Consider the following 23756-nt stretch of genomic DNA (forward strand, 5'->3'; position numbering starts at 1 on the left):
ACTACCTTTACTTTATAGAGACATATGATGCCAATGAAGCCACTGGTCAAGTGTTGGATATTGACAGACAGGTACACACCGTCCATCTCAGTGTCAACCTGGTCCAAGAAGCCCTCCACCTCACCAAAATGGAACAATCCTACGTGTGGCTCACCAATGCCCCACACTCACGGCACCTTCAAGGGAAGCACCACCACCAAGGATGAAGGAGAGGGGAAATATTACACAAGAGGATCTCATGATCCTGGCTAGGGCACTCTCATTTTTACTCACAGCACGGTGGATCGATCGCTTTAGCAGATGCAGTCTCTCGACACTGGCTAGGGTCCACCAATACTTATATAAGGAGATACACGCAATATGTGCTAACCCCCAAGGAAAGCTCACACCAATAGCAACCCTCCTCACAAAGGTACTCTACCACTCTACTGGATGGGAGGAGCTCCCCACGGTAGTGCAACTAACAGGGCCAGATGCAGCACCTATATCTCTACCTCCCCCCCCCAATCCTCTCCCACCTCTCCACCGCCAAAGCACCATCACCCAGAACCCAAGTAGAAGGAGCACCTTCCCCCCTATCCTCTCCCACCTCTCCACCGCCAAAGCACCATCACCCAGAACCCAAGCAGAAGGAGCACCTTCCCCCCCCAATCCAGTCAAGGCCCCACCACAAACGAACCAGAAGCTATAGAATCCCAATGCAAGGCCATTGAGGAGGAGGCGCAATGCCAGGCTTTTTATGATCAAAATCTCTTTGAAACCCCACCCCCCATAGCATCTTCTCCATACCCTCCTCATCACTTTGAAGCTGGCCCCTCATCTCTTGCCTTGTCACATCCCAATACTGTCAAAACCCTCCGCTGGGCCCACACTAGCAACTTTTGATCTCATGAAGAATATGTAGAGAGCATCCGTGCATCACATGGGGAAGTGCTTGACTTTGCCCAAGGCTTCTTCCACATGGCTCGAGAACTCATCACGCAAATGACGGACTACATCTATCACCAAGCGATCACTATAGTGGCGCAGCAAACAAATGTTTCTTGCAAAGGCACAGGAAAGGCAAAATGTAGATGCTCTTTATACATCCACACTCAACAACATCCATCTCCAGCAGGCCCTCGGCGAAAAGGAGCAACTCCTCACACATACCCTCTGCTCCCTTTCTAAGCTCCAGAACCAACGACATACCGCACAGCGGGCCAACCATGAACTCTCTCTTGCCCACGCTACTGCACAGGACTTCCAACAAAGAGCCACAATAGTTGAAGAGGCCCTCAAAACCAAACCACCCTAGACTTCCAACGCTACCGCGCGAGGTCGCAAAAAAGGAGGCACTCCACCACAAAGAAGCAAAAAAGGAGGCACTCCACCACAAAGAAGCCTAGTTGGAAGCCGCCGAGAAGCACACAACCACCCCAACACCCACCCCCACCTGGTACCACAACACTAACACTTCCCCTCACAATCCTCTACACCCACCCATCTCCCCACTCCACCTCCCTCACACCAACTCCTCCTTCACCTCCAAACCTTAACCCTTAGCCCAGGCCTCCCCCATTTCTTATAGCAAGCCTTGCCATCGTTTCCTTGACAACACCCACCCCTCCAACCTCGTCACCACCACCACCCATAATCATCTCCCCCCACCCTTGTGAGAAGGAGAAATCCCACCGCCACCACCACGGGAGCAGGAGGAAGTCCACCCTCTGCTCAACCCCCTCAATTGGCACAATCCGCGCGATCGCACAGAGTTCGAGCAGGCGATTCCAATCCTTCTCGATCGACAACTCATTACAGAGCCCCCCTCACCAAAGTTACGGATCGCATGGACCTCCACATCTTGCATCCTTACATCGACGCCAAGCATTGCACTGGAAGCACGAGCACCCTCCTCGGCAACGCAGCGACTACCACAGGCCACCCGCTACTACTCATCCCATCACATTTGATCTCATGGGCGAGCAGCCGGCTTCACGACGTCCATTCCTTTTGAAGCCTTACATCTAGGAACAATACTGCAAAGCGCTGCACCCAACTCAGAATCAACCCCAAATATTTTCCAATCCACCACCACAGATGGGCATGGAATCTTTTCCATGAGGAGCAAGCCAAGAACCCAAAACTTCTCTACAATTTTCCATGGTTCACTCCTTTGATGCCCCAGAATCTGTGCACCGAAAAGCAAGCATGCTAAGGCGCCTCCATGAGTTCATCGCGGGGCAGATATGATCATGCGCCAAATCTCACAATAATCGCCACCATCATATTCTTCAATTTGATCATCATGCTACTGAGATGTTCCCAAAGTGGAGCCATTACCATGAAGGCACTCAAGGCTTGGCCTTCGACATCAACAAAGGGCCAACACTAAAGTAGCTATTTGGCTACTACGAGCGTATCCAGTGGATGCCTACCTTGCACCTCCAAACATTCGAAGATATGATGAAGACAACCTTTTGAACGAGCTATCGTGTCTTTCATCGATCCCCTTGCATCCTACCTTGCGACGCGACTTTTTTTAGACCTACTCGATCTACTACTATTAGATCCATTGCTGCCAGCTCCGAGGATGGACCTCAATTAGGGAGGGGGTTTGTTAACCACTATGGTTAACATCATTTTTCAAGCGTGGTCACGCTTCTTGTAACTTATCCTTTTGTAACCATGCAAAGCACTTATTGATAAAAGAGATATGGGATGACTCAGCTTACAACTTGTGTAATGCCGGTCGTAGAGGAATGAGATGTACAAGAGCTAGAAAGCTAGTTTTGGGCCCCCAATTGTAAATGGGAGGCTAGCCATTGTAAAAAGTGAGCTGATTTATATAAGACATTTTATGGAATATGAAAAGGGACAATCCCATTTGTCTTAATTAAGTCTTGGTCTCTCTCTCTCTCTCACGCTCACTCACTCTCTTGAGCTTGTGGCTTATTGCTTGTGTTGTATATGCTTGCTTTCTTGATTGTTGTGTATGCTTGCTTTCTTGATTGTTGTGTATGCATGGTAGGGATGGTTTTAATCTAGCTTCTCTTCTCCTCTCCCTTCTCATGTCTCTCTACCAAGATCCCTCTTGCATGCATGTTGGCATTGAGTGAAGGTAAAGATTTCCATAGCTCCCTCCTTCTTTGCTCTTCACCTAGCTTGTGAATCTCCACTTGGGTGACACAAGTGGTAGTGGAGTAAGCCCCTAGCGGCCTCACATAGGGGAGTTAACCCTCATTAGGGTTGACTAAGTGCTATTCTACGAATCGACCCTTGTATGGTTTGTTTCTCTTCTTATCTACCTCTCTTGTGTGCAAGGTATTATGTTTAGGTTAACAACATCATGCGAACAAATGTGGCTGGTACATTTTTAAGGCCAAAGGGCATTACTAGAAATTCATAGTGACCAAATTGAGTGTGAATTGCAATTTTATAAATATCAATGAGGTCCGTATACACTTGATGATAACCTGATTTTAAATCTATCTTGCTAAAAACACAAGCACCTTTCAATTTTTCAAGAAAATCATCTACTCTAAGAATAGGATAACGATTTTTGATAGTCACTTTATTTAATGTATGGTAATCGACATACATGCAATAAGTCTTATTCTTCTTTTGAACTAACAATATTGGTGCTCTAAATGGAGAACTACTAGGTTGTATCAATCCTTTATCTAGTCATTCCTTAATTTGGCATTGAATTTCTTGTTGCATAGGGTTTTGTCTATAGGTGCACAAAGTGGTGGTTGACTTCCTAGCAAGAGCACTATTTTATGGTCCTCAGAGTGAGGAGGAGGTAAGTGAGAGGGATAGTCATTAATATAACAATCAAGAAAAGATTGTTGATGTGGGGTGAGTGTTTTATTTACGTTTTCTACCTCAGTCACATAAATCATGTATACTTTGTGGGGTGTGTTTGATTTACTTTATCTACCTCAGTCACATAAATCATGTATACTTTGTGGGGTGTGTTTGATTTATCTACCTGTTGCACAAAGAAGTACCCTAGAGACACGCTATGCAAACACGGTGGGTGCTCGCCCAACTTGCTTGAAAGCGTGAGTGAGGAGGGAGATTGTGCCCAATGTGTGTGTCGCGCATCTTCTCTTCTTTCATGTTCACGCAAGTTTATTTCTCAAGAAGCTATGGTGTTTTGAGAGAGGTAAAGTGAGTTTTGTCAATTATTTTATTGAATTTGTAACAGTGGTATCAAAGCCAGGCCCACATCTAAAAGTGTTGTGCAACTAGTCCTTGATAATCATGTCACCTGTTGGGTGAAGAACTAGTCCTCGATAAGCGTGCCACCTACTATGCAAGAAGCACCCCGGAGACACGCTGCTTGAATGCGGTGGGCGTCAACCCAACTTGCTGAACCAGTTACACCCGACGATAACCATGTACATCCTAGTACATGCACACAAAGGGCCCAAGGCCCCAGGTACACCCAACGGTAACTAGGTACATCCTAACACAAGTGCACAAAGGGCCCAAGGCTCTGTAGAGGATCAGGGTCATTAGTAGGAGCAAGTGAGTAAAGCCCACATAACTTTCTTAACTATGCATTGGTTAAGAAGTTGCACGTGGCCCCATCGTCTACCATGACGGTGACTCTACGACCACCTATCCTACCATATAGACAGACCAAATCATGTGGTCCCACCAATGGCTCCCACATGGCCTGTGTAACACAGCAAGCATGGGTACTATCCCTATGACAAACAGTTACCTCTCGGAACTCTGCAGAATTGAGTGGTAACCTTTGGTGGATGGTATGCACCTGTCGGGAGGACTTTCCCTCCTTCTTGGCATCACTATAACTCCCTCCCGTACCCAGCTTAGGACATGCTGTTTTGCTATGTCTTGCCTCAAAGAAGTGAAAGCAAAAATTTCATGACTTGGTCGATCTATACGGCAGGATAGGTGGCCGTAAAGTCACTGTCATGGTAGGCGATGGGGCCATGTGCAACTTTCTTAACTATGCATTGGTTAAGAAGTTGTGCTTACCCAAAACCAAAAGTGATCATAAGTTCACTGTTTCATTACAAATGGTCATGAAAAAATCGTTTGGGACATGGTGGTTTTCGGTGTACCTTTGGCTATGTAAGACTATGAGTAATTGAGGAGGCAGAGAGTGGTTGTATAATCTCGGCCCTACCTTGAGTCGTCGTTACCAAGATAATAGCCTAGAGTTTATGCATCAAGGTAGAGTTGTGAGACTATAGGGTGAGCGAGAGGTTCCAACTGCACCCCTTATATTTTCCTAGAGTTGTGTTGTGCCTTCTTGGACGATGACTATATCTCCGAGGCATATCTTTGTACCCTGCTATATCATTTTATTTCCGTAGATAAAACAAGTTTGAATAATGTTATTTCCATAGATGAAATAAGTGATAAAGTTAATGTTTCCGTCAATGAAACTAGAGAAAACTTAATTAGCCTTGAACACTATTGTTGCGGACAAAATAGGTAATATTTCTTGAAAATAAGAAACATTTAGCATCTTTCAAAGATTCCATAAAAAAAGTTTAATTTTTTATCTTTTTAAAAAAGTTTTCTACATGTGTACAACACTGTAAAAAAATGATAATATCTTGGGCTCTTGACATGTTTCTTACAAAAATTGACATGAAAAAAAAGACTTCATTTTGCTTACTTTTTGAGATTATAATTGAAAATCTAACGATAAGTTTTCAAAAAACATGCCGAAATAGAGACAATGTTTATTATTTCCATCTTCAATCTTAAAAAAAATGATAAAACTATAAAAGAAGCAATTTTTTAAACATATAGCTTATGGCATAGTTATGGTTCCTTATAATCATTGCTATCTATACTAACACCATCACTAGTTGATGTGCCTTTCCCTGAGAAGAAGGTAGATGAGGCATCCTCTTCTTCACTATCCACAAATACATTTTTTTCTTCTATGTATACACTTGAAGCTTAGACTCCTTGGGTCATTTGCCATGTTAGCATGATTGAGGATGTGCTATAGAGTGCACTTATTAAAAACTAGTTATATGATTATATTACAAAAGCATTATCTTGATACAATTATTATCTTAATTATAAAACCCTATTTTGGCTCTTGATGAGAGTAGTATTAAAATCCATTTTGAAGCTCTTGAGTATCACAATTTCTTAATTGATAATATATACTTTTTTTAAAAGAGTTCGTTACATACATACGAATTTTAAAGTATCCACAATAAGCTATTTAAAAGTTGTCTAATTTTTAAAATAATTACACACTTATTTTTAAATAACATGTGTCCTTGATGTGACAAAAAGGGGGTTAAAATGGTAATTCTAATTATTAAATGAGTTTAGAAAGCATGAAAAAGCTTGCTTTAAGAAACAAAAGTTTATACTTTCCAAAATACTTTTTTGTAAAATATCAGATAGGGACTTGGGTTCGAATCCTACTGGTTGCTATACATGGTAAGGATGTTTCAGCTACAACATTTGTGGCTACTTAATGCTGAGCAAGAACTTCTCAGCTAAGAGTTGATGTTTTTTATCAACTTGATACAAAGTATCAACTTTTATGAAAATTTGATATTTTGCATAAGTTGATGTAAAACATCAACTTTCTACACAAAAGATCAATTTTTTTGCAAAACTTGATGTTTTACATCAACGTTATGCAAAACATTAACTTTCCCACAAAACTTGATGTTTTGCATCAACTTTGATGCAAAACATCGAGTTTTGTGGAAAAGTTGATGTTTTGTATCAACTCGATATAAAACATCAACTTTTTCATAAAACTTAAAAGCATCAACTTTGATGCAAAACATCAAGTTTTATGAAAAAGTTAATGTTTTGCATCAACTCGATGCAAAACATCAACTTTTTCACACAACTCGATGTTTTGCAAAACATCAACTTTTCCACACAATTCGATGTTTTGCATCAAAGTTAATGCAAAACATCAACTCTACCACAAAACTTGATGTTTTGCATCAAGTTTCGAGATGCTTTGGAGAAGAAAGTTGGAGGATCGGAGGTCAATTTTCAAAAACAGCCTCGTTTTAGTGATTCCGTTTATGCTAGCATGCTCAAATGACCTATTCCAAAAATTTTGAGTATCAACACAATTATGTTTCGATGCGATATGCAGACGTCATGCAAATCACTCTGTGACGTCTGCATATCGGATTGAAATATAGTCGTGTTGGTACTCAAAATTTGTGGAATAGGTCATATGAGCATGTGAACGAGAACAAAATTGCTAAAACAGGCCGTTTGTGAAAATTGACCTCCGATCCTCCAACTTTCTTCTCCGGAGAGCATCCGAAACTTGACGCAAAACATCAAGTTTTGTGGTAGAGTTGATGTTTTGTATCAACTTTGATGCAAAACATCGAGTTGTGTGGAAAAGTTGATGTTTTGCATCAACTTGTTTTGCATCAACTTTGATGTAAAACATCAACTTTTAGGGGGCTATTTTTCTTAACTTTGAAATATTTTTATAGTTTTATGAGATTTTTTTTATTTTTATCACCAATAAATCTGTAAAAACTCATTCCAAATAGTAGATAGTAGCTGATAAAATCTCAAAAAAATTAAAAAAAATCTTATAAATCATAGAATTAAAAAATATATATGCCTAGGATAAGATGATATAGGTAGAACATAGGTTTAGGGCGGCTAAAGACTTGAAAAACACACATGGTCGCAACCTTTGACTACAAGTTTGAGAAGAGAAGGTCATTCAAAAAAATGCTTGTCTATGTATCCATGTAACTTTTGTATCATAAATAATATCGCTACAGAGTAGATGCCAAAAATTCATGATAGCAGAAGGGCTAGATGAGATAATCCATGATGATCTATAATCCATTGGTTTTGATCCAGATGTGCAAGGCTCCATTGATTTGAAAAACCATGAGTCAATTGATTAGCTAATCCTGATTTTTGTTCTACAATTAAATTTTAAAGTTGAAGAACTATAAGCAAATACACATGGTGGGACTATCTATGCTAGGAGGGGGGTGCACATGAGCCTGGACTCTGCCATGCCTATGTGTAGTAGTATGCTCTCCAGCATAGGTCTACCATCATCTTGTGAAAGCTCCAAGCTCCTCTCTACCACCATTCAAGAAGCCCTAAGCTCCTCTCTTTTCTCCAAAGACAATGTCGCAGGTGAAGATTGCGTCTCTCACCATCCTTCGCATGTCCTCCAAATAATTATAACTAGAGCTCATTCTACACTACCCTTAGACATACCATCTCTCAACATCCTTTACATGTACTCTAAATAATTGTAACTAGAGCTCATTCATACACTACTCTTAGATATACCATCACCTACGTTCATGATAATGGCTATCTAGATCAAACATCAACATATGCATACTATGAATTTTTGCCACCACCACATATGTACATGATATAAGCTACAATTTCTTTCCGCCACCCTTATCCATATTGTATAACAAGAATTTTCTTCATGAAAAAAATGCCTACGTGTGTCAAAATTCACACCCATAGACTATATGATGTTTGCCTCTAAAATTGTCCTATCAAAAAAATATTTCAATTTTCTACTCTTTTAACATGCTTAGGTTTACTCAGAGTCTCCATAGTTACCATCTTCTACACATATATATGAATAGAAGTCTACCTTTTCACACCTATAAGTTGCCCTCTTTAAACTCTTAGCATTGGTTGTATATCATGCCCTCTTTAAACTCTTAGCATTGGTTGTATATCATGCCCACTATCTGCTTATAAATAATAGAGCAAATAATTATGTCATGCAAACTCTCAAGGTAAGTATATACTAAAGGCTTTGCTATTTAGATCTAGAAATAGACTCAAGGATGTTTGTAGGATTTTTCATAAATTATGGAGCTTATATTGTTATGTATTCTAATATTTTTTATCAAAAAATGTGCATATTATGCATAGTGGTAGAATTTGTCCCAAAAAAAGTCCATTAAAAAAAGTGTCTTACATTCATGAAATTGATAAAATAAATTTTTATTTGAAAAAGATTGATATTTCTTTAAGTTGTGTAGACTCCTATGTCATTTTGTAAGTCAAGTTTATTTTTATGTCACTAATAACAATAGTTTATAAATCTACGAGGTGACACGTGTTCTCAATCTTGAAAAAAATAGGAAAATTTGTGTAATTTTTAAATCTATACATGGAATTCTAGATGTGTTTTCAAAAAACTATGTTTTTAAGCCATTTTTTAGATTTCACACATTTTGGGAGAGAATCTTTTTAGGAACAAGAAGCTTGACCGTGCTTAGCATAACTACTCAGCTTATGAGCAAGAGTTACGAGCTATTGTGCATGCTCTAAAAAAGTGGTGACATTACTTGTATGGCGCTAGTTTTGAGTTCAGACGGACCTTGAAAGTCTAAATTGGCTTTCTAGTCAGAATGAGTTGAAGGATAGAAAAGCTCGGTGGGTGGAGCTCCTACATGAGTTTGACCTAAAACTCCATTACCACCATAGAAAGGTAAGTTTAACTTAGCGGTGGATGTGCTAAGTCGCATGCCGATGGTGAAAGAGCTTAGTTTCACTGTAATCAAAAGTAAATTCTTGAACTCACTACGTGGTATTTGTGAGCGTGATCCTGTTTTCTCAGAGGTATGGCTTGATGTATGCGCGCGCACTTGCCAGTACCCTAAACCTTCCTCGTTGGTGGAAAGGAGTGCTAGTCCAGAGCGACCAGCCGAGGTTTCCACGAGAAGAAGAGCGCGAACTAGTTCAGAGAGACTAGGCAAGTCTCTTGGGTTATGTACTTGGGGGTGCACTGCTAAGAAACCCTATATATCGTGTGTGCTCAAGGGGTATTTAAAAAACCCTTTACCCGTGAATTTTTCATGAATAAACTGACCCCTTGTTCTTTATGGACTTACGGGTTTTTTTCTAAAATTGATTGAAAAACCCCTTTTGTAAATGTATTTATGTAAATTAACCTTAAATTTTTGAGTTAAAAAACCCCTTTATTTGAACTCACATGGTAAACCTATATATTTTTAGGTGAACCCCCTCGAGGTTATGTACTGAGACGACAGAGAGCTCGGGGGTGGACCGTTCCACAACCATTTGACATTGGTTCATTTGGGGGTGATAAAGTTCATCGGGTGGAAAAGTATAGACACTATTCCATTGATGATGAATACCTTCTCTACAAAGGTAGAGTTTACGTACCAACTATTGGTGATTTTCGGTGCCAAATCCTTATTGAAAGTCGCGATAGTCCAAGTGCTGGTCATCCCGAGATACAGAAGACCTATGCACTAGTTAAAAGATAATTTTATTGGCCTATGGACGTCCAGGACTTTGTGCTATGCAAGAAGTGTCAAGTTAATAAACATGAGCATCTCAAGGTTAGAGGTTTGCTTCATCCATTGGATATTCCCAAAGGGAAATGGGAAAGTATTTCCATGGATTTCATCATGGGTTTACCTAGAACGAATCGAGGGCATGATTTGGTTTGGGTAGTGGTTGACAAATTGACCAAGAAGGTCAAGCTTATAGAGTTTATACCTACTAAAAAGGAGGTGAAAACTCATGAGTTAGCTAGGTTGTTTATCGAGCATCTCTACAAGCTATATGGCTTGCCCATAAATATAGTTTTTGATAGAGATAAGAAGTTCGATAGTCATTTTTGGAGGGAAGTCTTCAAAAAGCTGGACACTACTTTGAGTATGAGTACGGTAGATCATCCGCAGTCTAATGGTTAGACAAAAAGAGTTAACCAAGTGTTGCAAGACTATCGAGCATCTCTACATGGCTTGCCCATAAATATAGTTTTTGATAGAGATAAGACGTTCGATAGTCATTTTTGGAGGGAAGTCTTCAAAAAGTTGGACACTACTTTGAGTATGAGTACGGTAGATCATCCGCAGTCTAATGGTTAGACAAAAAGAGTCAACCAAGTGTTATAAGACATGTTTCAAGCATATGTCAGTAAAAAGCAATCCAATTGGGAGGAGTACCTGCCGGCCGCCCCGCGGGTTTCGCTTATAATAGTTTAGAACATTTGGCGATTGGATTTAGCCCATTCATGTTGATGTATGGTTTTTCTAGCCGAGGTCTCCTGTATAGCTATAGGGCTAGAGAAAGAAAAGATTCAATTTGTCAAGGATTTCCTTGAAGACATGCAAGATATGTTGCAGGCAGCAAAAGATAGCATACACAGTGCACAAGATCGTGTGAAGACATATGTGGACAAGGGTCGTGTGGAGAAGTAACCTTTGAAGAAGGTGATTTTGTATTTTTGAAAGTCCCTGCAAAGTCGAAGATGTTAAAAACAAGAAAGTGTCAAAAACCCTCGCCTAGATATTGTGGTCCCTTTAAAATCCTTAAGAAGGTTGGTGGATTAGCATACAAACTTGAGTTGCCAGAGAGCTCTTGAGTTTATCCTGTTTTTCACATCAGTAGACTATGAAAAGCTATTGATCATAAAGAGAATGTAGTTTCTCCAAGCATTTTGGTGGAGCTTATTGAACCAGACTCTTCCACACAAACCAGGGAGGATTCTTGGATTTAGAGATCAGAACACGAGGCATACTATATATCAAGAGAGGCACTTGTTAAGTGGAAGGATAGAGAGGATGAAGCATCCACGTGGGAGCGCTTGAGTACGCTTACCAAGAACTTTCCAGAGTTTGTTTTTGTGGACAAAAACTCTTCTTAAGGGAGAGGTAATGTCATGGGTGAGACATCCGGGTCATAGCACCATACGCATCCGAGCTAGTGTGGGCAGGCAGGCCACTCTATACACAGCCTGGTGGAATGGGGGACTCCCCATTTTTCTCTATGGCTGGGAGGTGAGATAGAGCCAGGCCTTCTTCCTCTCCATGTATCTCCATGTAGTATGACATCATAACTGTGGTAGATAAGTATAAAGAAGATGTGCTGCTATAAAACAATGCATAGTGCTGAGTTCCTTGAAGGTAGCGGAAGACACACTCCACCAATTGCAAATGTCGAGTCCTGAGACAATGCATAAACCTACTTAATTGGGACACAATATACTGAATGTCAAGATGGGTAGTGCATAGATACATAAGGTATCCGATAGCTTACTGATAGGTGGCAACATCAAAGGGGTTAGAAGAGTCCTCAAGTGACAGGGTGGAGACCGGGTTCCATAAGAGTAAAAACAGGTTTGCAATCTGTCATTTGGAATCGTTCCAATAGCTTCTCAATGTATCTTCTTTGAGATAACATGATGCCCCCCTCAGTCAAAACAAATTGGATACCCAAATAATAATGCGGATTGTCCACATAAAGGTTTAGGATAAGGAGATGATCCCCTTGTTTGTGGACATAAAGAGTGCTCTAAGTGGGGCTATTCTAAAAAGGGAAAGAGAGAAAGTATGCATGTATCTTCTAATACCAAGCATGAGGAGCCTATTTAACTCCATATCGTGCTTTGCGCAATATGTAGATGCTATGCCCCCTATTGAAGAAATCCATAAGGTTGTGCGACATAAACCTCTTCCTACAAATCATCATTTAGAAATGTGGTTTTGAGATCCAACTGATGCACATTCCACCCTTTATGTGTAGCCAATGAAACCAGAGTCCGGATGGTCATTATACCATATTAAATACGTCTAGAGAGCATCAATGGATGGCTGTATAGCTGATAGGAGAGCATAGGTTGAGATGCATAATTATCAAAGACAACATCTTTGGATACAACTTTTGATTGGATGAAACATACAGCTGATATCCTTTGCTCTCATTGTTATATAGCCGATATTCTTTACTTCTAATTGGATGTAACATATAGTTGGATATCCTTTGCTCTCATTGTTATATAGCCAATATTTACTTCTAATTGGATGTAACATATAGTTGGATATCCTTTGCTCTCATTGTTATAGCCTACAAAGATACATTTCAAAGCCTTTGCTTCAAGCTTATGTCTATGTTGTGCGGGTATATGCACATAAGCCAGATAGCCAAAAACGCGCATATAACTAATGACTGGAATTTTGCCATTTCAAGCTTCATCATAGATTTCAAGGCCTTAATCGGATAGCGGTTTAGTACATAATTAGCGTACATGACTGCTTCAAGCCAAAATCTAGAAGGTAGATTTTTGCTTTTTAGCATACATGTGGCCATTTCCATGAGTGTCCAATTCCGGTGTTCAGCCACACCATTCTGCTGTGGTGTATAAGGGGTAGTGCACTGATGAGAAATGCCACAGGACATCATAAAAGCAATAAAATCATTTGATAAATATTCCCCCTGTGGGTCGGTACGCAATGTCAGCAGAGCTTATGGTTGCAAGTGTTCTCATCAAGAGGAAGAAACTGACGGAAAGCTGAAAAGGCATCTGACTTGACCTTTAGACCATACCCCCAATAGAAGCGTGTGTAGTCATCAAGGAAAGTCATGAAGTACAGATGTCCGTGCTGAAAGAGGGAGCCCGCACATAGGACCATAGAGATCACTGTGCACTAGCTGCAACATGTGAGTAGCACGCATAGTGCTAGCTTTCAGAAAGGACTGATGATGCATCTTTCCCAATATACATCCTTCGCATACATGCTTGTGGGGGAGCTGCATAGGCGACATCTCATGAACGATAGCTTGACACTACAACCACACAAGAGATGGAAAATTCAAGTGACCAAACTGGGCATGGAAAAGCTCAGTGTCACACGCTGAATATGTGGCATTGAAACAACCAAAGCATCTGCATGAGGATTAGGACTCTTGTCATATATGTCAAGCATGTACAAGCCATTGCACAATGTACTGGACAAGAGAAGCGCATCAGAATCAGTTCTATCGTGAATGGAATAGCAATGATCAGAAAACTGGATCTTCAAGCCAACTTTGGTAAGTGCTGAGACATAAATGAGATTCTTGCAGATTCCAAGTACATACAAGGTGTTGACAAGAGTATAAGTATCCCTAGAACATGAAGTCAATTCCACATTGCCAATGCCTTTGATGGCGTAGGATGCATTGTTGGCACACAAAATTGTTCCACTTGATGGAGCATCTCTCAAGGTAGTAAACAACTTCTTGCATGAAGTAATGTGCTTAGTGGCACTGAAATCAAAGTACCAGTTAACGTCTGACAAGGATATATAAGAGGTAGGCAGATCACTGCATGTTACTGTTAGTGCATATCCATCATGTGCAAAATTTTCTTTCTCTGCATTGTCACTTGTAGTGGCAGTAATAAGTGCTTAGAGCTTCTTCTTCTTCTTACTCTCCTTCTGCTTCCGATAGTCCTCTAGAACATGACTAGGTTTTCGACAATAATTGCATCTCTTCTTCTTCTCAGTTGGGTCCATTTTGGACTTCTAACTGGGCTTGTGCTCTGCCCTTAGGCTTAGCATGAGATGGAGCCCTAGATCTACCTTTGCCATGATGGGAGGCAGCAAAGGCCTGATAGGAAGCAAGCATCTAGTTCCTATTGGAAAACGAAACTGCTCTTCCTGTAACAAGAGAGCCACCAACTCATCAAAAGTATACAAATCTGTATTCCTCTTGATCAGGAGGCGGAGTGTGGTAGAAAATGCCTAATATGATTTAGACAAGCCATTAAGAATGGTAGAGACAAGAGAAATGCCAGAAAAACCTCATCAATATTGATCAATTGTTCCTTGAGATCCTTGACATGGGTTAGAAATGCATCCATAGATTCACCCTCTATTAGATGGTCCAAGTCAAGCTTTTTCTGGAGATAGGCAACTCGGGCTTCACTGCAGATCTGATATAGAGATGCAAGGACATCCCATGTACCCTTAGTGGATGTACATGAACGGATGTGAGGTATAACTTGCCGTTTGCAAGAAAGAGCAATTAGTGCATGCGCACGTGCATCTTTGGCATCCCATTTGAGTTGTTCTGGTGTAGGAGGAACTTGCAGGCTGTACACTGCCACTTGAACCGGAGTCAGCAGTTCCAATAATGGATCCATTGGATGTGTTGATAGCAGATACGGGCCTAATTAGCCAAAGATCAGCACTAGATACATATACCCACAGGTTCTTTTCCACCAGAACATGTTGTATCATATATACCCACATGGGATAGTTGGTTCCATCCAAACTTGTCGACAAACGGACAGCACGCCAAATAACTCACTGGTGTTTTCGAGCATTTTGCACAGTAAAGGAATATACAGACTGAAGTATGTCTAACATAAGGAGTACTTGTAAAGGAATATACAAGCTGAAGTATATATGGCACAAGGAGTACTTGCAAAGGAATATACGGACTGAAGTATATCTGACACAAGGAGTACCTACAAGGAAGTCACAGTACTTCAAATGTCTGTAGAGGGTTGTGCAAACTTACAAGATAAGCAATCTACAGGTTGTCAGAATTGAGTGTTGTGGAATCGATATGTGCGGAATCGGATGAGAATTAGCAAGTTGGAATCTGCTGACGAGGAATTAGGTGGTCGAAAGTTGACATGGAATTAGCAAGACTGAAGTTGACATGGAATCAGCAAGTCGAAAGCCGATGTGGAATCAGCAAGTCAAAAGCTGACATGGAATTAGCACGTCAGAGGAGGCTGACATGGAATCAGCAAGACATAAGCTGACATGGAATCAACAAGTCGAAAGTTGATGTGGAATTAGCAAGGTGTAGTCAACAGGTTAGAGATGGCGGAGCTAATGCGGATTCGGCAGATCAAAATCAATTGATATGCGGACTCTGCAAGCAAATGCCGAATTACTGAAGGCCATAGGCAAAATGCCGAATGCGGAGCCGATTATTTCTAAAAACGAAAAACCGAGCGCTCAATGCTGACTGTTGTTGAAAGCAAAAATCCGAGCGCTAAATATTGACTGTTGAAAGCAAAAAGCCAAGCGTTAAATGCTGACTCCATTGAAAGTAAACTCGGCCAAGAAAGTAAACCTAGCCAAGGAATTAAACCCATCCAACTGCTTGCTAAATCCGGAATGCCAAGCGTTGATGCTAAAGGTAGGAAGCTGAAGACACAAATCAGACTTTTGAAGGTAGAGAGCCAAACGCTGGAAGACTTAGTGTGAAGTGCTGAAAGCAGAGAGCCAAGTGCTGAATGCTGAAGGCTGAAAGCCAGCCAGATACCGAATGCAGAAAGCGAAGGGTGTTGATGGTGGCTCATTACTCATTAGGCGCCCACCATGGGAATGGGTCCTAGGAGGGCATAGGGGGGTGGGCCCACTCACTTGCACCCCTTCGGAGCACCCCATCATCTTTACCATCGTACATCACCTTTACCATAGTACAAGCAATGTAATTGATTATTATCTATCATGAAATACAACAATGGTGTTCTCTATCATCTATGCAATCTTCATGTTTAGGCCAAGCCTAAATAAGTGGCGATCCTGCTATTTGATGGGAGGGACTCTCTTACCCGCACTTGCTCTTCAACGAATGTAGCCTTCGAATCCCCATATTGGTGACGAAGATGGCGATTTTTCTCATCAAAATGACCGCTACTTATTTCTGGTGACGCGAGTAGTTTTGGATGACCCATTTAATACATGAAAGTTGCATGATGGTGATCAGCAATGAGGCTTATAATCATCGCCTGCAAAAGCTGGTAGTAGACCAATTCGGCCAGGGATCGACAGCTGCCCACTGGGCAGGATCAGTTCAGTGAAGAGATGTAATCCACCGATCCGGAGTCTGGGAGTTTGGGGGCGTTAAACTCTCAAGATCATGAGATGAGGTTCTTATGGCTATAAATTACTCAATTGCACTTACATTATTCTGAAAATAGATAACCAAATCAAATATACATGTTTTGGGAGGAAAGATAAAAGTGGGCGCAAGTATATTTCTTTCTTACCTCCATATCTGATGGTGAATCGTGTGGACAACCGGGTTCGGTGCATCGCTAGGATCTTGGTATAGCACCAAGCTCTCCTTGCGGTGTGCGAGCGTGGTCTTGCATTGACGTAGCTAAATGAGCTACAGCTAGGCAAAACTGACTGACGTAGATAAATGAGCTGACCAAGCAAAAGCAACTCATGCAAAGATCAAATGTTCAAGAAGAATGCTGAGGCGCTGATAGGTCAAAACTGACGGACGCAGAAGTCCTATGTCAAAAGAAAGCTCAATGATGACTGAACAACAACATAAAGAGTAGAACCGACTATAAAACTCTCATGTAAGCTTAGTGAAGAGCTAGTGCGGTGGTGACCCTTGAATGTATGACAGTATTAACAAAAAATGACACCAATGTACCAAAGAAGGTAAAAAAACCTTAGATCTGAGAACTGAGTGAGATCACAAACTTGACGAACAACAACACAAATTAGATACACAAAAAAAAAATACAGAAAAGGGACAAAAATCCTAGAACTCAAGAAAAGACAGGTCCTTACCCGAGATGTACAATGGTGCAGCTTAATGAGCTGCGACAGTGATTGGCGGTGAAGAGCTATTAGCTGTGAAGCCAAACTCTAAACCCTAGGCACTGTCTTCAAGAAAACGAGGCTCTGATACCAATGTTGGATGTGAAAGGAGATGCACTACACAGACTCACAGACAAAAAACGCACACAAACTCAGAGAGCGGAAACTCTTTTGCATATAGAGCCCCTATATAAGATCTTTCTTATATGCATATGAGAGTGTGCTCTCTTTAGATAGAGCCCATGCATAAGAGCATCATTAAAGCTTTTGGTATAAGATTATGTAAATAATATTTTCTTGTTTTGTTCTCCTTGCTTTCATAGGTCCTCTCCGTGCACCTTTGTTTATCCTCTCCATTTTGTAGGTCCTCTTTGCGCCCTTCTCTTGCAGTAAGTTCTAAACCCTAAACTGTCTTTTTTTAATGCTTCACCTGTGAGTGCAAAATTTAAAAAGATCTTTTTACATGTGCACCCCGAGTGCAACTCTAAATGATAAACTCTCTTGTTTTAATGCTACACCCCGAGTGCAGCTCTAAACCATAAACCCTTTTTTTATATAAATGTTGCACCCCAAGCGCTATGGTAGTTTTTTTTTTTGTTATGGCCCACTACAACACTCTCCAAAACTCTCTCTCATATTCACAGAAAGGCACAAGCAGACACATCGTGGGGATCTTAACTTGCCTATCTCTTGAAGCTCAACTAGTGGTTTCTAGCTCCTTCAAGCTTTTGCCTCCAAGCGGTCACCATGGAAGTTGTTGCACTACCTGTAAGGACTCACTCCTCTCACTCCTCTCACTCTCCAATCGCTCTCACACAAAGAAAAAGGAGGAACATGCACTAAGAATCAAGGTAGACTCTACTCTCAACTCTCTATCTCTCTCTCATCCAAAGACAAGAGTAAGTAGAGAGAGAGAAGATTCAATTAGTACAAAGTGGGATTGTGTCCTTGTATTATGAGAAATTACCTTATATGCAACTGGCTCTTATTCACACTTGCATGCTCAAAACTCATGAACTAACTTAAGTAGTAAGCTTGGACAACGCTAGTTTTCTCATTAATGTTACATCTTTTATAGTGCCATGAAAATTATTCCTCACTCTTATATGTATAATGGAGAGCATCTAGTTAACCCAAAATGGGGCTAACATTTGCACACAAGTTGCTTGCAAAGTAGGAATCATATACTAATAGGTTTAAGGGTATAGAGATAGAAATAAAGAAAGAATGTTATATTAATATCTATTAAAGGCCAAAATGACCTATGAGACCAAAAGATTACAGCATGTCCTTGGAATACATCATCATGGGTACTAAAAACAAAAGAAAGCAACAAGAGCTGAAATGCCAAAGTTGATCCCAATACAAAGAGCATCAAGCTCTCACCTCACCCTAAAAAATATTCTGCATAGGGTGCCGCATCATGGTACCCAATGTAGTAAAGTTGAGATAGCGGGAAAAAGTCTTGTGAAATGATGGCTATGATCCTATTGTGGTGACATGAGTGTGGGTGGGGGCCACGGGGTCAGGGGCATTGGGCTGCATAGCTCGATTGTTTTGTCTAGTGTCACTACTCTCGGCTGGGCTCCTGGATCAACCTGGAAGGAAGAAGTCAGTGAGAGCTCTCTATGTTGGTCCTCACGCAGGTGCAGCTAGTCTAGGCCGCAATAAGGACTCCTTGTGTTTGCGAAACTACTCCAGAAGGAAGAGCCCTAGGCGTATCCGGTCTGGGAAATCTATGATCTTGGAAAGTGGTCCACATCTGTCTCGGAAGAGGTAGTGGAACCTCCCCTTGATCTCATAGAATATCAAACATCTTGGCATATATAGTGGGCCTCTGTCTCAACCTCTGTATGACAAAGCTCACATATCTTGTCCTCTGGTGCAGCTAGCCCGGCCCTATCTGGTTGTCTCAACTCTTAACTGATGGGATGAGGTGTGGATCCATCCAATCGCACATCGCACCCCAAATGATAGCTGTGTGCATATGTAGCATAGGCGTATGATGAAACTGTCCTCTATCAAGTGAAGAAGATCATCTTTGTAGAAGGTCGTCTTTGTCCCTAGGGGTTGAATGGTTGAACGACTGAACGCCAGGTCGTCTTTGTCCCTAGGGGCTGAATGGTTGAACGATTGAACGCCAGGTCCTCTAAATATCCAGTCTCACAATGTCCTTCCTGATGACCCTATTTAGCTCTGTGAAATTTGAGAGCAAAAGAGGGAGCCTCTATCCTGTACTAAAACGAGGAGAGTGTCCCCATTTGCATGCCATGTATACCGAACCAAGTACTCAATTGTGCATACTAGCACTATGTGTCTCCATCTAGTGGAAGCTATCTCGAGGACTCTAGGGCAAGACGACGGGGTATCTATCCGATGGGAGCTCCCATAATTTGTGCCAGTACATCACTATCTGGAATAGAGCCTCTGTCACGATCGGTGTAGCCCCCCCATCTCCGCTCGCATAATCTCATGTGGCACTAAGGGATTACTCCTAATCATGTGTGAGATCATCATCACTAGGGGCCTCTCCATCGGCTTCCACCCATTATATACCTCTTTTGTATTTGTCTTAGCCGGCTCCCCTCTCCATTTCCTCCTGTGGTACAAGTTGGTACCCCAGATGGGAGCTCCATACAATAGTGTAGGTGTGACTAGTGTGTCAACTAGCCAGAGCTTCGTCCTCAGCTCATGAAATTATATCTATGAGCCCTACCTCTCGAATGAGCCGAAGGCTGCATAGCCACACATCATCTGGTTTTAACTGCCTTTCGCATAGAGAACGGTGGTCCATCAAAAGTGATCCCAAGGTATACGTAAGAGGTCACATGCTCCATGGGCTCCCCACTATATACTGCGGTGCAGATCTACCTATCCACTGTGCGGAGCTATTAAAGATCTTCACCTTGGTCTTCCTAAGGTTCATAGTGAGATCTCGATCCTTGTAAAAGGCCCGTAATGCATCTAAATGCCTTTGTAGCCCCTTTGGTGAGTCAAAGATAAGGACAATGTCGTTTGAACAAAATAGGATAGGTGTCAAGACTCTTGCCAATTGTGCTCCTGGTCCTCGTCTTTCTATGTAGTCGGATATCTCATTAATGTATGGCTCGAATAGACTAGGAGACAGGGGATAGCCCTGTTTGACAATTATAGTGCTATGTATGACATCTGAGTCACCCCCTGGGACCTGTACTCGCCGCTACTACTGATAGACTTGTAAAGTGTGAGGATCCCCCACCAAAGCATATGTGTTGGTACTCCCATATCTTGAAGCCTCCTCATCAATCTGGCTCATGGGACACCGAGACTATAGACTAGAGAGAGCGTCCAAATAGGAGCTCAGAGTTGTGAAGCCTACAAGGAAGGGCCATTCTCAGTGTTCTCACGGTTTATGAAACTTAGTTTCAAAGTTGTGAAGCCTACGAGTAGGGGCCATTCTCAGTGTTCTCACACGAAACTCAAGTGAGAATAAATGCTCGAAAATAAAGTTTAGTTGTTGGCCCATGTGATGATTAGCGCTAACCATCCCAACTCCTTATAAACATGTAGTTAATGTTTAAGTGGTAAAAAATAATTAGCTATTAAAATTAGCAATATATTAGCTTGTGTATATTGCCACTCTAGTATGCACACATAATACTACATTTAGAAAATGTTATTAAAATTAAAAAAAGAAAGATAATCTTTACGCTGCTTCAATTGATTTTTTTTTTAAAAATAGCTCACTTTTCATGGTTGAAGATCCTAGACCCGTTACACATACCCCACCGCCCATGTATGGGCGGGGGAGATTGCCTGCCCATGAATTATGGGCGGTGGATACCCCACCACATCATGGGCAGGCAGGGGTATGGCGATGTGTAATGGGCCTTATCCTAAGGTTGAACAAGGGGCACCCTTGTCCGTCAAATTTGATGGTAAGGGATGAGAAACTGTAATTTACGTAGAATTTTGGACGGCTTAGAATTATTTTTATACGTCCAAGATACCAAAAAAACGTGCATGACGCCCATAAAAAATGAAGCGTGGTCTTCAGTCGTGAAGTGTGTACACGTTGAAATTCTAGGAATCTTATTATTTTGTAGTGTGGGACTTTGCTTATAAAGCAACAACAATGGCAAGCAAGCTTGTGCAAGAAGAGAAGAAGATGCCATTTTTGGAGGCGCAGGTGGAGGTGGGGGTGCCTGCAGCTCTCGTGTGGAAGTCTCTCAAGGACTTCTCCAAGCTCGCCTCCAAGATCATGCCCGCTGCAATCACCAGCTATGAATACCTCGAAGGCGGCACTGGACAGCCTGGCAGCCTCCGATTGGTCAAATTCGGCCCCGGTTTGTGAGCCTACCCACTATTATCAACATCATCACCTTAGGATAAGTTTTGGTGGATTAAGGTTCTTGGCCAATTTGTGTTGTTTCAGCGGTGAAGGGCTTCACCTACTGCAAGGAGAGAGTGGTGAGCGTGGACGAGGCGTCCAGCACCATGGTGTACCGCATCGTCGAAGGGGAACTGTTGCAGCAATACAGCACCTACGAGCCTTGCTTGAAAGTGTGGCCGGTGGCAGGTGTGGAAGGGCGCAGCGTTGTGCATTGGAAAGTCCGCTACGTGCCCGCCCGCGACGACATCGGGCCCCCTACCACCTCCCAAGCCGGTTTCATTGCCACCATGCAGGCCATGGAGACCTATTGGAATGCCCATTCCCACGAGGACTCGCACGTGTGAACACTTGGTTCCAAGGATTTGCCGAAACTTCACTTTTCATAAGGTTCCATTATTTAATGTGGAAAAACAAAAAAATAATAAATAATTGGACTTTTTATGGTTATGTATGTGAATCTAAATAGAAGGTTTCTTCTTCCTCAAGGAAATCCTCTTGCACGATTTTTTTTGCCATGTGGAGGGTGTGAGGTGGGAATACTATCCAAGGCCCTTGGTGCCTTGTAGTAGGTATGCTCTTGTAGGTATGCTAGCCTGCACTAAGGAATATGCATCTTTATGGGGATGAGGTGCAATGGAGCGACGTAGCACAGACCTATTTAGGCACACGTAGAAGCACTCATGCACCGGGTAGGCACATTAGGCCTCCCGCGTTGCGAGTGAGGTTTCGTGGTGCCGAGTGCCTCCGAGGGATGCCCTCCCTGCCTTGACCGTGATATTGTCGGAACGTGGAAACGGGATCGAAACGACGGACCGGCGAGCCGACGAGCCATGCCATGCCAACAGGCCGAGACGCGGCTGTGGGCCGGGCCGACGGATAATGGATGGAAGGCAAGTCCTGAGCCCAGGCCGTGGGAGACGGGCCGGGCACGAAGGCAAGTGAATGGTGAGACTCGCAAGGAAAACGCGTGAGATGCGCTCAACGGGCCGGTGGAGCCGTGTCATGAAGCTTGGTTTGTGGAAGGCCGCCCCATGGCTAAATGTCCGAGTCCCGCTCCGCCCGGGGTTGTGATAGAGGGGGTGTGGGCAATAACATCTCTCCCTTTATCTCTCTCTCTCTCTCTCTCGTCACTTGCTACATTTTTTCATGTGTCAATCTTTATATCCATGGGGCATTGCTCTCTCTCTCTCTCTCTCTCTCTCTCTCTCTCTCTCTCTTTGAAGGGAGGATTGCTATAGAAAATCACATAGTAGAGTAAGGATTTGATTGAGAATAGGGGTATGTTGTGCCACATGGCACCTCGTACTACGTTTTCTCTTTCGTCCTTTTTGTTATCTATAGAGGGAGGAAGGGAGGACTAGGCGTTGTGAGAGCGAGGCAAGCAACATGGGGCGGTATGCAAGGAACGCCAGGTGTGAGTGACAAAAGCATGAGGGCAATGAAATAAGAACCCAACATCACCCAAAACATGGTCAAAAACCCAAAAGTTCAAAAGAAACATTAACCCCACGAACCCTTTTTTTTAAACCTTCATATAGGCGAGAGTTTTCTAATACACACACGCGCGTGCACATACACATGTATATTCATCTATATATATGTATATGTATGTATGTATGTATGTATGTATGTGTGTGTATGTGTGTGTGTGTGTGTGTGTATAGACAAATATAAATAATTACATATATATACATACATACACACACGCACACACATACTTCTATATATGCATATATGTACATACATACATACATACATACATACATACATACATATATATATACACACGCACGCGCACACAGACACACATACATATATACACACACACATGTATGTATGTATATATATGTACGTATGTATATGCAAGAGGGTTGGCCACCACTAGTGACAACATGTATGTAGGTCACCATCCTAAGGCAATAGCCAAGAAGGCCATGAAAACTTGTTCTAGGAAAGGAGATAGCTAAATGGTCATATATAAAAAGATATCAAAGATTTACAAACTATCCCATAAGTGACTTATATAGTCACTT

The 23756-nt window shown here is 41.9% G+C and overlaps 1 protein-coding gene across 1 annotated transcript; it reads left to right on the top strand.

Annotated features, from left to right (window-relative positions):
- The first annotated feature begins 21476 nt into the window (after positions 1 to 21476).
- Positions 21477 to 22142, top strand: LOC147605411 (MLP-like protein 423). The gene is made up of 2 exons (XM_086793520.1): positions 21477 to 21676; positions 21766 to 22142. The coding sequence occupies exons 1-2, from the start codon at positions 21499 to 21501 to the stop codon at positions 22065 to 22067; spliced, it is 480 nt and encodes a 159-aa protein (XP_086649646.1). The 5' UTR covers positions 21477 to 21498; the 3' UTR covers positions 22068 to 22142.
- Positions 22143 to 23756: the final 1614 nt, after the last annotated feature.

This window comes from Cibotium barometz, chromosome 59, assembly GCF_041138505.1.
Source record: "Cibotium barometz isolate CiBa-2024 chromosome 59, ASM4113850v1, whole genome shotgun sequence".
NCBI lineage: Eukaryota > Viridiplantae > Streptophyta > Polypodiopsida > Cyatheales > Cibotiaceae > Cibotium > Cibotium barometz.

Coding starts and splice junctions, on each gene's coding strand:
- LOC147605411 (XM_086793520.1), top strand. CDS start 21,499: ATGCCATTTTTGGAGGCGCAGGTGGAGGTGGGGGTGCCTGCAGCTCTC. Junction 21,677..21,765: donor ATTGGTCAAATTCGGCCCCG/GTTTGTGAGCCT, acceptor GTGTTGTTTCAG/CGGTGAAGGGCTTCACCTAC.